The sequence below is a fragment of the Pagrus major genome, chromosome 20, assembly GCF_040436345.1.
Source record: "Pagrus major chromosome 20, Pma_NU_1.0".
Taxonomy (NCBI): Eukaryota; Metazoa; Chordata; class Actinopteri; order Spariformes; family Sparidae; genus Pagrus; species Pagrus major.
In genome coordinates this window covers 11,679,937-11,694,564 of record NC_133234.1, presented here as the reverse complement: position 1 = coordinate 11,694,564, position 14,628 = coordinate 11,679,937, and the positions used below count along the sequence as shown (strand labels likewise).

Sequence of the window (14,628 nt, the reverse complement as noted above, 5' to 3'; positions counted from 1 at the left end):
TCATCAGTTACAATGACTTTTAAATGAATGTAAACATAAGGGTTTTTTTTGGTTGAGCAAATGCTTTATTACAATATCACTCGATATAAGACAATCATCTTTCTTTAATTCCATGGTACACCGCTACAACCCCACTGCTGAGCATAGGATTATATAGGAAACTTCTGGATTCAAATATTGCCAGAAGTGAGCAATGAGCACAGAATATAATAGAAGAATATAATGTATAAAAGAATATAATGTAATGTTACTTTTTGACTTTGAAAATGGCAACAATGCTTAGAAAGTAAAGCAATAGTTGACCAACAGGAGGTTTATCCCAGTAGTACACATCCGCTCAGCAAGAATGCAATTGTATTAAATGGATCAGCGCACAATATCCTTATGTGGTAGTAAATATGCTTATACTCATTACTGTTTTTCCTGAACCGAAGCAGGCAGAAGCTGTGGATGATTTTATTGAGTTATTATCATTGTCTGTAAGTGTGTGTGTGTGTGTGTGTGTGTGTGTGTCTGTCTGTAGCTGGTGAGCTGACCTCTAGCATTGTGCTGTTCCACAAACGGGAGCGGACATAAATCTTGGCTGAATCCGTCATGTTGAGCAGTGGACAGGTGAACGTGACGCAGCGTGCTGTTCCCTTGGAGCAGTCCTTCAACACACGATGAGAAAGAACAACTGTTATACAAGTGACACGAACGCGGACACCATTTTTCTTTTGCAGCCTAGAAGTGTTCAAGCTTTCGGGGGACTTCCAGTACAGTGTGAGATCCACTTCATCAGTCAGTGATAACATTCTATACTCCAGTATATGCTGAGTGAAAGTAGGTTGTTGCTGGTGGCAGCTAGCCGTGTGGCTCTAGGTCTGTCGGTTAGTCTGTGTACGAGGTTGAAATATCTCAGGAGCTATTGGAAAAGTTTCCATGACATTTGGTACAGATATACATCATCCCTGGAGGATGTATCCTGCTGGCTTTGGTGATCCCCTGACTTTTCTTCCGGCCCCACCAGCAGGTTGACATTTGTGATTCAGAGCGAAAAGTCTCTGCAGTTGCTGGATGCAATTTGGTGCACACATTCATGAATTCTGCGAGCGTTTGATAAGGCAGATTAACTTCTTACCAGCAGGTAGGTTTCCTTGCGATGACCGAGCCTGGCTGCCTGTGGCTCAATAATATGTGGCTGGGTCGTATCATCATCCACCACAATCTGCCGCTTAGTGCGCTTCCGTCCGCCTCCTGACAACTGGAAGACGAGGGAGGGAGAGGGGAAAAACGAAAGGAGGAAGCAGAGGAGACAGAGACATGACATCAGAGGGCTCGGGGTAATTACTGGTTTTGATAAAGACATTACCAAATTCTTCTCGGAATAGCATTGTCTTTTCCACTGTCTATATCTGGGCCGCACACGTTATGACTTTCTATTTGGGGCTCTGTGAGGTTTGTGTGTGGCGACGCACATGTTTTTTTCCAAAATGTATTTCTGAACTGCTGTGGTTTGGCTTGGAGACCATTTTCACACCACTGCTCTACCACTCACATTTAGTCATGCTGCTCCGACCGCTTCAGTTCACACACACGTCCGAATGAATTACAGGCACATGTAACAAGCCTGTGAACGGCACTGTACACTCAACAGTAGCACAGTTGAACCTACATCTAGTCTCGTTTGCCTAGTTTAATGTTTGTACTGTTAACGTACATCACCCAAAGGTCTTTGAGCAGTATAATCATCGTAATTAAACAGTGAGTAACTGTCACACTGACAACCTGGCAGTATGGCTCTAGGGGTGGAAACTTACATTTACAGCTAATTAGCAAAAAAAGGTAAACTGTATGTCTGCTAAACACCAGTATTCCAGCACTGCCTAACACTTTATAATAACCATTGTTGATAAATGGTACATTTATCGTTGAGGCAAAATATGGAAGAATTGGCCAATAGCAATAATCTTTATAATTCATGATTGTAGTTGCTGTTAGCTGGTTAGCTCAGTTAGCTCAGTTAGCTGTGCAACCATCCGACTATTGGGGGAGTGTTGGTGTTTATGCCGCTAACACAGGAGCTTTGGGAGAATGAGATTTTTAGGGCTCAACAGCCTCCTGAATGTTTTAAACCAACATTCTTATTCTTTTTTATTAAACTAGCTGTTAACAAACAATGAAGTGCTTTATAAACCATTTGTTAGGCACATTTCAAGGTTAATATCAGTATATTATAATTCTATAATGGCTATCCACATAGTGTAACAGATGTACTACTCAATATTTATTCAACATTTCAGTTACAACTTCACAATAAACAGTTGCTTAAACTCTGCTGATGGAGGTGGTCCATCAGTGCCTACATTGGTATTTTTTTGCGTCTTGTGATGTAATTTCTTGCAGTATTTTCAAATGCTTCATTTCCCTTAAATCTGTACAACCTAAGCTAAAAGGTAATGTAGGTCAAGAAACTATCATAATTGATGAAAGTATTGAAATTGTGTCATAAACAAAAAATAAATGTATTTTCATCACATTTTACAAAATAAACACACAAAAGATACTGATCCAAAACAATTCTGAGCATAAAAACATTTACACTTATTGAAACTGTGTAGATTTTTTAGTTTTTGAGTGTTTAGATAACTACATCTGCAATTTCCCCAGTGCCTCTATGGGTATTTTTGCTTATTGTGTAGATTATCTTCAGATTTCTTTAATATCCTTAAATATATACAATCTAAATGAAAGGCTGTGCAAGTCAATAAACCATAATGACTGTAAAGAAAAAAAAAGTAAACTATGTCATAGAAATCAACCTGCTCCTCTACTCCTTTAGCTGTTTTTAGATTGATTTAAACAGGATTGTTCAAACGACGAGTCAGTGCAGGGCTGCCCACAGGAGATCTGTTTTCATAGGGTGAATAAATTATTCTATTAAGTATTTTATTGTTTGTTGCAATATAATAACTACTAACCGCATTTTAATTAGCTATAAAGTTTCCATTTTTTAAAAGATGAATATCATAAAGTGTTACCCAGCGTTTTCACAGCGAGCATTGAAACTAGCTGCTGTTAGCATTGGGCTCAAAGCACCGCTGTGCTTCTGTACAGCGTCACAGAGCTGCTGGCATGGCTGCAGACTCATAGTCTTTGTGTTTTTTTCTTCTAAGCCTTTCATTTAAGTCAGTACCTCTCTCTGTTTATGTAACTGTGTTTGTGGCTTTTCAGTAATGGGACATTTTGGGATGTGCGTATGTCGTGGGTGTGGGCATGAGTAAACAGTAAAAAATGAAAGAACAGACATGTTTTTGCATAGTTGACAGTGCACAGAGATAGGACACACTTGATGAGAAAAGCATGACATATAAAGGTCCCGGGCTGAATATGAACCCAGGATGTTTTTATGTGGTTCATACAGTAGGAAGCTGACTCACTAGCATTGTTTTGTGTATTTTTATGTTCCGTCAATATCCGTTTCAGGTTTAAATGTTACCTCAATCTCATTCTGGACACTGTTTTAAGGTGTCCAAGATATATGGGCATAAACCTGACCAACCAAGTGAGGGAATGAGAATGATACGATACACTTAAAAAGGAGGATAGTGTGGCTGTAAACTAAATCTAATAAAAGGATCCTTACAGTGAGGTTGAGCAAGTTGACAATCTCTCCAGGAGGGTTACATTCCATCTTGGATTCTCCCTCAACAACAATCTTCGTCAGGTACAGCAGCCACTTGCCGTTGGCTGCCTCAAAGGGCCACTTGAACTCCACAGCCAGGGTCCCCATGTCTCCCAGGGGCTGTCCCCTCATGTTCACCTAGTGGGTAAAAACATCAGCAGCACAAAAGAAAAAGGGAAACCTCAGTGGAAACCCAACGCATGGTGTGAAATAACAGTTAAGGCTGTGACTGTGCGACTCTGTAACCCCTAAATAGCATCCACCCCTCGTCATGCTTCCACCACAAACCATAGCTCACATAACAATCCCTTCCCCACGCAATATTAAACTTCTGAAGAATTAAAGTTTGGGCTTCAAAGACAGGGTGGAGATCAAGGAAATGTGGGTGAGTGGCACACATACTGCTGATGCAATATACAATCTTGGAGGTCTAATATAGTTTGAGTGGTCGAGGTGACTCACGTTGAAGGTGAACTCCACCAGACTGCCCACGTCACTGGTGTTGACCATGGCCGACTCACCCATCACCGTCCCGCCAAATTTGGTTTGCACCTGCCGGTTCACCCTGGAGACGGCGAGAGTTTAAAAATGAGTTCTGTGCTCTTTACTGTACATACAGTGCGTCATGTGTTGTTAGGTAATGGGACTCACATGGTGAACGAGGGTTGGATGGTGTTTTCAACCAGCAGGGTCACATGCTCAGGCTTCAGGTCAGTCTGTTCACTAAGACTGAAGACAAGACCCTTATTACAACATTGTGTGCTAGTGCAATATTGAATGATTATAGAGCCTCAATAACCACTGAAAATGACAATGCAACTTAAATAAAAACAAAATGTTCTGCTGTGGGATCAAAACTGAGACGCAAGCCTTACACAAAACAGGAATACAGTGACGCATCACTGTCAAAGTCAAGCACTTACGTCGACAGAAGCAGCTGGGACTCAATCTTCTGTGTGTACAGGTTGATCCCCGACGTCTCAAACTTGAGAATAAGTTTCACCTGACAATAAAAGCAAGAGAATGACAAGTCTCAAACGCATCTCAGAGGAAAGCTGAAACCTGTCAGAATCTGTGAGCGAAAAATCCACAACAACAATTCAAACTTACCTTTTCGTTGCCTTTAAGCGGATTCCCCACATCACAAATCACTGTGTCGTTCAAGCGGCATTGCACATCGTGGTCCTGAACACAAAGTTATCAATTCAAGTGACAGAAGATGCATGAGCGGGAAAGAGAATTGCAATAAAACTATTTTTACATACTGATGACAAACAAAAATGTAGTAACTGAACACATGTATAACCCAGGTATGTGTATGTACAACTAATGAATGGACAATCTCAGTTGTCTGCTGCCCCCTAGTGGACGTACCTCAGACCTGACACCGGAGTATCTCAGTGCATCAGGGATGGTGATGTTGAGCATGGCCTGATGGGCGTCCTCACCCAGCTTCCCTTGGCTAGGAAAGTTGGTCACCTCCACCTTCATCCTGATTATCTTCATATTGCTGTTGAACTGGAGTACCTGGGCTTTGTCCTGCCTGCAAACAGTGGGAAACATGTATTATTCATTCACTTTTTTGCAAAGATAATCAACATGTTGATGAAGGGTTCTCAGTCATCCAAGTCATGGTCATTCTAAGTGCTATATCGCAGGCAACTTGACACAATGGAAAAAGCTAACCTAGCTAAGTCCAAGGCTAAATGTACGGATTAAACAAACAAGATATAACATGTTACATCTCTCTATCCAGTCTTTACAGTATTATGCCAGTGATCACTGACATCACTGGTATTATTGTTTGCCTTAGCTGCTTGGCTGATGCCAGAGAGGACAAGATGATTCAACAGTAAAAATACAAGCCAAATATCAGACAAACAAAAATGTTGTGAGGTCTTTAATGTCTCCCAAAATTTAAAGGAATTGTTTGACATTTTGTGAAATATGCTTATTCACTTTCTTGGCAAGAGTTGGATGAGAAGACTGATACCACTCTCATGTCTGAAAGCTAAATATGAGGCTACTGATAGCAGCCACTTAGGTTAGCTCAGTGAGAAAGCTGGACACGGGGAGACAGCTAGCCTAGCTCTGTCCAACAGTATACTGTGCTGTAATTAGTGACATTTAGAGATGCTGGTAGGTAGCTAAGCTAACCATCTGCTGTCAGTAGATTCACATTTTTCATACAGCCATGAGAGGAGTATCAATCGTCTCATCTAACTCTGGGCAAAAGAGAAGATAAGCGTATTTCTCCACATGTTGAACTTTTCTTTCAAATATCAAATGCTATTTGTGATCTTCATCTATAAATATGGTTTCTGTAGCAGCCTTTAAAACCTTTATCAGTCAAAGAGGGCTTCATAATTCAGATTATCATCTCACCTGGGGTAAGGCTTATTCTCTTTGTCAACGAACTCGGCCGTCACCTGCAGGTTACTGCTGCATTTGTTGTCAGAGCCACACTCCTTTTGAAAGTGAATCTGCAGGAAAAGGAACAAATAATATTATAACTCACAGGGAGACGAAGCTTCACTATCTTCAGTTATTTAAATTTGGACGTATGAATGTGTGCACTGATCCATACTTCAGTTCTTTGAGAGAGTTTCTGCTCCTGGCTGAAAATCGGGAAGGAGTCCAGGTTCTGCAGGGAACCTCCGGATTTAAGCTTCTGTTTTGTAACAACATTTATGTTGAGGGAGAAGACCACCGGCTCCAGTTTGTCCCTCACAGGCGCCTATAGAATCATCCAAGAATCTTGTATTACTCTTAATCACACGAGCACATGGAGATTGGGCAACACTGCCTTCTCAAAGTAAACTGGCCTGAGCAGAAAATAAAAACACACATTTATACGACGATATTTGACCACACATTTATGTACACAATAACAACAACACTATAGTGTATTTGTATAGAAGCCTTACCATTACGGTCAGTTTAAGATGAACACATTTGGATTTGGAAGCTGGCAGGCTCAGGACGTTGTTATACGTGTGACTACCGTTCCAGAAACGAACACGAGGGCTTCTTCTCTCCATGTCGGCCTCCACTGTGTAGTTCACAACTTTACAAAGGAGGAACAAACACGGTACGTTACAGAACACACCAGCTAGAAATTGAAATTATTATTCATTTACACATTACATGGTTTGTCATTGAAAGAAATAAAATCAATAATTGAAATGAAGCTAGACTGCTTACTGATATTTTTCTTGAAGTCTTTGTTTCCATTGCTTAGTGTGAAGGACATACACAGGGTCGCTGTAATGCTGTAAAACACAGAAAAATGAATCTCTTCTCAAATACAATTCAATCAGTCAGTTTCAGAGTTAGACATTCTGCACAGACTTCTCACCATGGCGTATTTCCACATTTGTTAGGGTCGACGAGGTTTGGCGCAACAGTGAACTCCTGCTTAGTTAAGTGGATGACTGGTCGAGCCCTGAAAACAAATACAGTGAGAAGAGGATTCAAACTCAAGTCATAGTAACAACAATACACATATTTACCATCTACATTCAAGTCATATACATATACATCAATTGCATGGTCATGCCTCTCCTTGTATATTATAACGATCGCCAGGTAAAAGCTTTGTCTGTCAATTTCATATTTTCAGGAAGAAATGAGAAGTTTGGCTAATGCTACGCTAACATAAGAATATGCAGATCAAGGCTAGTAGGTAATGGATATTGTGCCTCTGTGGGGGCAGCTCTACAGTTTTGAAATATCCTTTCAGACAAAACTCAAGATGTACATGATTTCAGTGGCCTCTGGTTGTTCTTAGTGGTTTTAGTCAGTGGCTGACTATGGAGGTATTCACACTTCACCATGTTTTGTCCACTGGAAGGGCAGGTTTTTTCTACAATAGAGGAATCTAAGAGGGCACCTCCTCAGCCTTGTGTTTTATCATTGTCATTTATTCCTGTTATTGTGTCACTTTGCGATTGTTGTGACATCCACTTTAATTCCCACAGCAATTTGGTCGACTCGTTTAAAACAAATATAATTTTCTTCATCTGAAAGGTTTTTTCAAAAACCTACAGTTTACCGAACCTTGTCAATTAATACAATCTATCATAATACCTTATTTAAGTTAAATCAAGAAATTAAGGAGCAACACTTTTACCCAACAATGTCATGCCAATGTGTCTGTTTATCCTCTCTTATTCCTACCTGAGCAGAGCCAAGCGGTCGTCCAGAGAGCCGACTAAGATGTCAGGGTAACTGTTGTCGTCCATGTCCATCCCTCCATTGATGGAGTAGCCGAAGGTCTGGAACCCTCCCACCGACTTACCCTCGATCACCTGCAGAGGGCAGCAATGACACATGAGACATCAAGACAAATCAATCTGGGTCCTTGATCTCTGAAGAGCATTAGTGGCTTAAGATCAGATGTTACCTGACTGGGCTCCTGTGAGATTCCCTTTCTACTTCCCATCCATATGTAGACCTTCCCGGTGTCGTGGAATGGCGCTCCCACAGCAAAGTCTGCAGACAGGAGTGAAATATTGAAAGGGAAAGAAAGGAAAGGCAGGCCGCTGAGCTGAAACTAAAGGAGGTCTGTGTATGGAGTTTATGAGCCTCTAGGTGGTGGCACAGCACCACTTAATGATTAATAAATAATTAGCGGTGGCGGTTTTATTCTGCTCTGAAGTGGGCCTAATACAACGCAGTACATTTTGTTTCCCTGCTGAGATAATCGCTTAGCAACAGCACATAAAAACAATCACACACAAGTCATAATGGGGAACCTGCTGCTTCCTCTCTACCATGATACATTTTCACAGCATAACTGTAAGTGCATCACCTCTCAATATACAGTCGTATACACAGGGACAGAAAATATAAGGAAAACAAACCAAAGTACACAATTATGTAGCTGTTATTATCAATGAACCCAGTGATGGACTCAGGATGTTTGAGGGCTAGGGGCGAAAAAAATAAAAAGGGCACCAGCTGTATGTGGGGGGGCACCGGCACGCATAATGTCTTAATATATTTATAGTGAGGATTGGGCACTTTATTATGTCTGCTTCGAACATGGGGGCACCAGGAGGGACAATTAAGCTGTGTTTTTTAATTTTTATTTTGCTTTATTTTGTTCATCCCGTCAGTGTAAAACAAATGCTGCATTCAGAGTCGTACCTTGGAAACCGTCTTGGTTGACATCCCCAATGGCAGCCACTGCAAGGCCGAATCCAGAGGCCGATGGACCCTTCAGCACCACGGTGGCTGTCTTTTGGAACGATCCATTCTCATTCATGAAGATGTACACTGCTCCCCCCTGATCCTTCATCCGGTCGAAGTAAAACGGGGCGCCCACGATCAGGTCATTCCAACTGGAGGGAAAATATCCCAAAATATACTTTAATATGAAAATACAAACACACACATACCAGAGGAGGACCTACAGAAGGTCCCCTTATGCATTAAGGCACACACGTGATTTCACCATGATGTCATGATGAACACCTTATCTCAGCTGCTGAAAGGACAGGTTTTCTTCTCTCATCTAAGCTCATATATACATCATGCATTCTCTGCATAACAGGGCAGATCATAGCTGCAGAGCACTGAAGCATGAGGCGGCTTAAGAGATACAGTTACAGACACGTGCAAACATAACACTTCTGCGAAATTTAGATCTATAAGCAGTTGGTGCTTTAAATATGGCATTAAATGGAAGATTATTTCTAAAAGAATGGACTCCTTTGGTCCCCTGTAATGAAAGATGGAGGACACTTTTTAGATTTTGATTAAAAGTGACTTAATTTGGAGGATTAGGGCCACTGAAAATTGTTTTTGGAGTTCTGCCTTTTTCGTTTTTCACAATTCTGACTTTTTTCTCAGAATTAAAGTCAGAGACAAAATAGTCTGAATTCTGAGATTTAAGTCAGAATTGTGAAAGTTAGATTTTAATTTTACAGTGGCCCTAATCCTCTTCTGTAATTCTCAAACCGAGGACATAATGGATAAATAAAACACTCTCTTTAGAAGAAGGTCCATTATGCATTTGAACTTAATCCCTGTCCTTGTGATACCCAGCAGTAATCTAATCAAGTGCACAGTGGAGGGCCCTAAATGTGCTATACAAGACAGAAAAAGCTAAAGATAGTATAACATTTTCAGTGATCAGAGACGCACTCGTCATTGTTGAGGTCGGTGGCAGCCAGGCTGCTCCCAAAGTACGAGCCCACTTGTTCCCCGGGGATGATAAGTTCCGGCGTGATGTTTGTGTCTGTCATATTCCCCAACATCACAGAGCCCTTGGATTCGTCCCTGGGAGACCCTGTCACCACTGTATATTTGTCACGACTCAGAAGCTTTTTATCCTCAAGAACTGAATAACCTGCGGATGAAAGCATCAGAGATTCACTGTTAAACTGTCATCCGACAGCAAACCAGAGCTTTTTAAATACCACAGATAAGATGGCATGTACTGTAATATAGCTAACACTGTAATGACTGGATACATCATCTTGCTTTGTATGGTTCTTTTGCAATTTACACTGACAGCTAGAGTTGCAGCTAATGATTATTGTAATTATGTTTTAATCAGCCAATTATTTGCACGACTGATCGAGTAATCATCTATAAAAAAAAGTATATAAAATGTCACAAGACCCAAAGACTTCATTTAATATTAGAATGACAAAGAAATGCAGGTAATCCTTATATTATAGAAGCTAGAACTAGCAAATGTCATTTTTGCTTGAAAAATGACTGAAACAGTTCATTGATAATCAAAATAGTTGGCTATAAGTTTCTTTTCGAGCAAATAATCGCTTAATTGAGTATGCCTTAGATGCCTTAGAAGCATGAACTTTTGTCCACCGATGATTTTACAATAATTAGATGCAAAACATACTGAATATTTACCCATATAACTGTTTCGTCTGCTGTGCCGTCCAATCTGTTTGTCTCTGGAGTCCCAGGCATTCAGTGGATCTGGATCTCTCCATGTCACATGAACATTTCCTTTATAACAAAGCAGAATTAGACAACAATGTTATGTCTGCTTGGTGCACAAAGAACAGGTTTCCCAGACAGAGAATAATCCCAGTGTTAGACTAACACTAGAATTTAGCAGACTTGCTCAGGCTTTAATCCCAGTCTGTGCAACCAGCCCATTATTTCAAAAACAAAACGCACTCTTTTTGCCGTTAACTCCTCAGTGCCTACCTTGCCACGAGAAGCTGCCTGGAGTGCCGACGTAGACGTCAGTCTCTGTTATGCCGCCTGAGATGCCCAGGTTGCACATGCCCTCAAATTCCATGTCAAAGTTGGGGTTGCAGATATCGTTGGTATCCTGCCAGAGGTCATTTATGTCGTAGGTCAGGTCATTACTCCTGACGTAGCACTTTCCTACCATCCGCCGCTGCGCCTCGTTGCCACCTTGGATGATAGTCACATAGCGATGCCCGCATGCCTGGACAGCAGAGGACAGTGTGTATAAACTGTATAACTGCTCTAACTTCAGTCAAATCTGGCAACCTCTTCTAATAATGTACCCATCCTGCTATCAGGTTATTTTTGTTTTTTTTGCCATTTTGTCCCCATTAAATCATGGAATACTGTGTTTTGGACTAAATATGTTACTAAAATATCTAAAAAATGTAACATCTAACATCTAACAATGTATGTAAAACTGTCTTAAAATACAAAATAAGACGTTGCCCTGCAGTTTCTAGCAATAAAAGATGTGTCAGATGTGTGTTCTAGTGTATCAAAAAACAAACAAACAAAAATTTCCTCTGTGAGTCATATCAAAAAGGAAAAAATATTTGTCTTTGCTTCGTGCGTGTAACATCTGTTTTTCAGCAAGCGGCACTAAATTTTGCAACTGTCAATGAGTCATCTGTGACAATAAACATTGAAATTTGAAGGGTTTTATCCCTCTGCCTCTCCTCGGTGCTACAATAAATGTTACCCTGCGCATAATATGCCACCTGTGACACTGACTAATAGAGTAAAACAGGATGTTGTCTCACCAGCACGCGGCCCGCCGGCAGGTCTCTCTGACTCGCCACTGTCACACCCAGCCACATGCCCTCCACCATCTCAGATGGGTCCGCTGCGGATGTGTCATATGGGTTGGGTCGGGTGTGAGAATTACCATTACAATTTTTTAAAAGGTTAATATCATGCAAATAAGTATGCACACCACGGCCCAAAAATAACATTCAACATTATTTTTGTGATAATACCCACCAACCCAAACAGCAAACCAAGCTTTGTTCAGCCTGGCTCATGCCCTGACAAATATTTACCACAAAAATGCGGCAACTCGAACCTCAGGATCAAAAGTGATGAGGAATCCTTTTATTATGTCTCCTTACTTTTAGCCTCAGGTGGGCCTATTCACCTCCACGTAGAGGAGCGGCAAGTCTATAAGTTAATAACCTTCAATTAAGAAAGGATGCGCCTCAAAGTTTCATACCCTGGAGCTCAATGTGTAGGTGCAGCAAATGTTTGTGAATGCTAAAGAACACGCTGGGTGATTTTTTTGACACACTTTAGCCTTGATGAATTAAGAGGGAGCCAGCTGACTATCATTTGCGTGTGATTATTTACAGTTGCTCACATAGCAATCAGGCAAATCCTCTACAGAATCCTGTATGTGTTGTGTGTATGCGTGGGAAATTCCACCGATTTCACACGTAAAGGTCAGTTTACTCATCATAGAGAGTACAACTAAGCCTGTGAAAACCCTTCTTTGGCTCTCAAAGAGGGTTTTTCAAGTCTGAGAAAGTAACACCTGATGATGTCATCAGACTCATCTTGGTTTGGGCTTATGGCCATGTTGGATAGGGTCACTTCCTCTCCCACTCTCCCTCATAGTCTGCTCAGGTAGTCTACAGACTGCAGTCAACTCACTGTGTGCTTTCAGGCTCACTCAAATCACAAACTGGACCTTTACATACCCAAATGACTTATCACATGTGTGAGCTCTGCTTACTTTTGCTGACCAGGTCCATTCTGAAGCAGTCACCGGTGTCCGTTGTAATGGGACAGGAGTAGACAGCACCTGTTTCATTGACATTTGGTAGAGATAAAGATTTCTCTTTGGGTGCTCCTGCAAGAAGCCTGTGCACACAGAGAAAGACAAAGAAAGAGACAGATAAAGACTGTTAGATTGTATCAGAGCTTTGTCACGGTGTGAGACAGCACAAGATAGAGACAGTAGCAGTGACATAACACAGGTAATACTTCTAGTCTAAACACAGACAGGTTTAAGTTGCAGTACCAGAGATAAGAGAGTCTATGAGGACTTTGGTATTGCATTAAAAGCAACTTTTTTACCTTAAAATAACAGCGTTAAAATTATTTTGATGGTACAGTGACTTGTCACTTGTGCCTGTACGATGTAACTTCCATTAGCAGGTAGGATCACAGTGCATAATGCTTCGAGGCAGTAGCCTACATCATACAAAAAACTCAAACTATTTTTGGTTTTGGTGAAACGTATCATATTTGATGGAAAGAATACTTTCTGGTTTTCCCTATGATGTCCTCCGGTTGCTCTGCCTCAACTCACTGTGAGTTTCCTGAAAGCAATCTGTGGCTGCTGCGGACTGTAGCTGCTAGCTGTTAGCTCTGCTATCTGACTCTGCTTGGATCGCTATCACAGGGGCTCCAATGGGCACCATAACTGGAGCCGAGCAAACGGGGCAACAGAAACAGGTTCAGCAGCCTCTGCATACATCATGGCAGAGGTGAAGAGACCAAAAAGGATGTCGACGGAGGAAGCTAACGAGATGAAAAGAGACTGAGCAAAGGCAAGACTTCCAGAGAGCTCAACCAAATAAAAGGCTGCAAGACACCGACCTCAGACAGTTAACCAGTTAGCCCTGGCCTGTACAGTCTTGTAATGCCACTCTGAGCTCCCATTCTGGACCAAGGATGTTACATTAAAACCTGGATAGCTACAGCTTTGGCGGAGGAGCCCTCAGTGGTGCATGAAGCAAAAAAGCATGACTTCCTGTTTAGCACCTGGCTAACTTGAATACAGATAAAATGATTTAATCTTCTAGACTTTCCAAATTTTATTGGTCTGAATGGCTCAAATTCTGATAGTGAAAGAAGTCATTTCGCGGTGGTTGTGACGCTTAAAAAAATGTACCCACCGTTTTACAGCTGCGTACAGCTTATGGGAAAAAGTCTTTTTGGGCCCGAGTGCGTCATGTGACATTGTGATGACACAGTTTGGCCACTACGAAAGTTGGCTTCAAAGCCTGGCGCTCTTCCTGGGGTCTTTGTCTGGAACAATAACTGCTGCAGCTGCCATTAACCAGCTCAGTTAGCTGTGTAGCTAGCGGTTACTCTGGTGATATGCTGCCCCCTATTTGCTTGGAGTATGAATTCAAGAAGTGGCCGTCCATCTTCCACCCAGCATTTAGCAGTCCAATACTTTGCCCTAATAAAGTGTATGAATTATTAAGGGTGACGCCTTAGACACTGAGTATACACTCGGCCTCACACACACACACACACACACACACACACACACACACACACAGACTGAGGCAGTTAAAGTGGAAAGAGTGGAGCAGTCAGAGCATGACCCGTGACAAGTCTGGGCATCTCACACACAACCTGGCTCCTCGGTGATGGACCTGATCTTTTTGTCCACTCACCCAGGCACGCCCTACATCAGCACCTTTTAACACACCACAGAACTTTGAAGTAGAGGGATTACTCCCTCTACAAGGCTCTGCTGGGACACACTGTTTACTGTCAGCATGAGATTTATTAGCTCCACTTTGTAAGCGGGGGGTGCCGACAGTCTTGTTTACAGCGAGGGTGACACATGGCCTGTTGTACTATATAGGGGAAACTAAAGCATATAGTAAAATGCAGAATTTAGGTCTCCTTTTAATCAAACTTTCTGGAGGTGTTCATGCTTTCATTGTGGGTGGATGCTGACATGTTTCTGGCAGTGGTGGAAAGTGGAAGAA

The 14,628-nt window shown here is 41.6% G+C and overlaps 1 protein-coding gene across 1 annotated transcript in view; it reads right to left on the bottom strand.

Annotated features, from left to right (window-relative positions):
- itga3b (integrin, alpha 3b) overlaps nt 1–14,628 on the bottom strand; it is a 29,615-nt gene that overhangs the window by 1,695 nt on the left and 13,292 nt on the right. The window contains exons 2-22 of the mRNA XM_073489933.1: nt 12,630–12,757; nt 11,662–11,744; nt 10,853–11,099; nt 10,550–10,648; nt 9,815–10,019; nt 8,816–9,009; nt 8,070–8,158; nt 7,844–7,974; nt 7,023–7,109; nt 6,869–6,936; nt 6,592–6,731; nt 6,252–6,401; nt 6,050–6,147; nt 5,039–5,207; nt 4,775–4,849; nt 4,588–4,667; nt 4,316–4,393; nt 4,127–4,229; nt 3,626–3,802; nt 1,121–1,243; nt 537–650 (exon numbers count right to left, since the gene is read on the bottom strand). Of these exons, the coding sequence (XP_073346034.1) occupies nt 537–650; nt 1,121–1,243; nt 3,626–3,802; nt 4,127–4,229; nt 4,316–4,393; nt 4,588–4,667; nt 4,775–4,849; nt 5,039–5,207; nt 6,050–6,147; nt 6,252–6,401; nt 6,592–6,731; nt 6,869–6,936; nt 7,023–7,109; nt 7,844–7,974; nt 8,070–8,158; nt 8,816–9,009; nt 9,815–10,019; nt 10,550–10,648; nt 10,853–11,099; nt 11,662–11,744; nt 12,630–12,757 (2,638 nt within the window). The remainder of the gene's footprint in view (nt 1–536; nt 651–1,120; nt 1,244–3,625; nt 3,803–4,126; nt 4,230–4,315; nt 4,394–4,587; nt 4,668–4,774; nt 4,850–5,038; nt 5,208–6,049; nt 6,148–6,251; nt 6,402–6,591; nt 6,732–6,868; nt 6,937–7,022; nt 7,110–7,843; nt 7,975–8,069; nt 8,159–8,815; nt 9,010–9,814; nt 10,020–10,549; nt 10,649–10,852; nt 11,100–11,661; nt 11,745–12,629; nt 12,758–14,628) is intronic.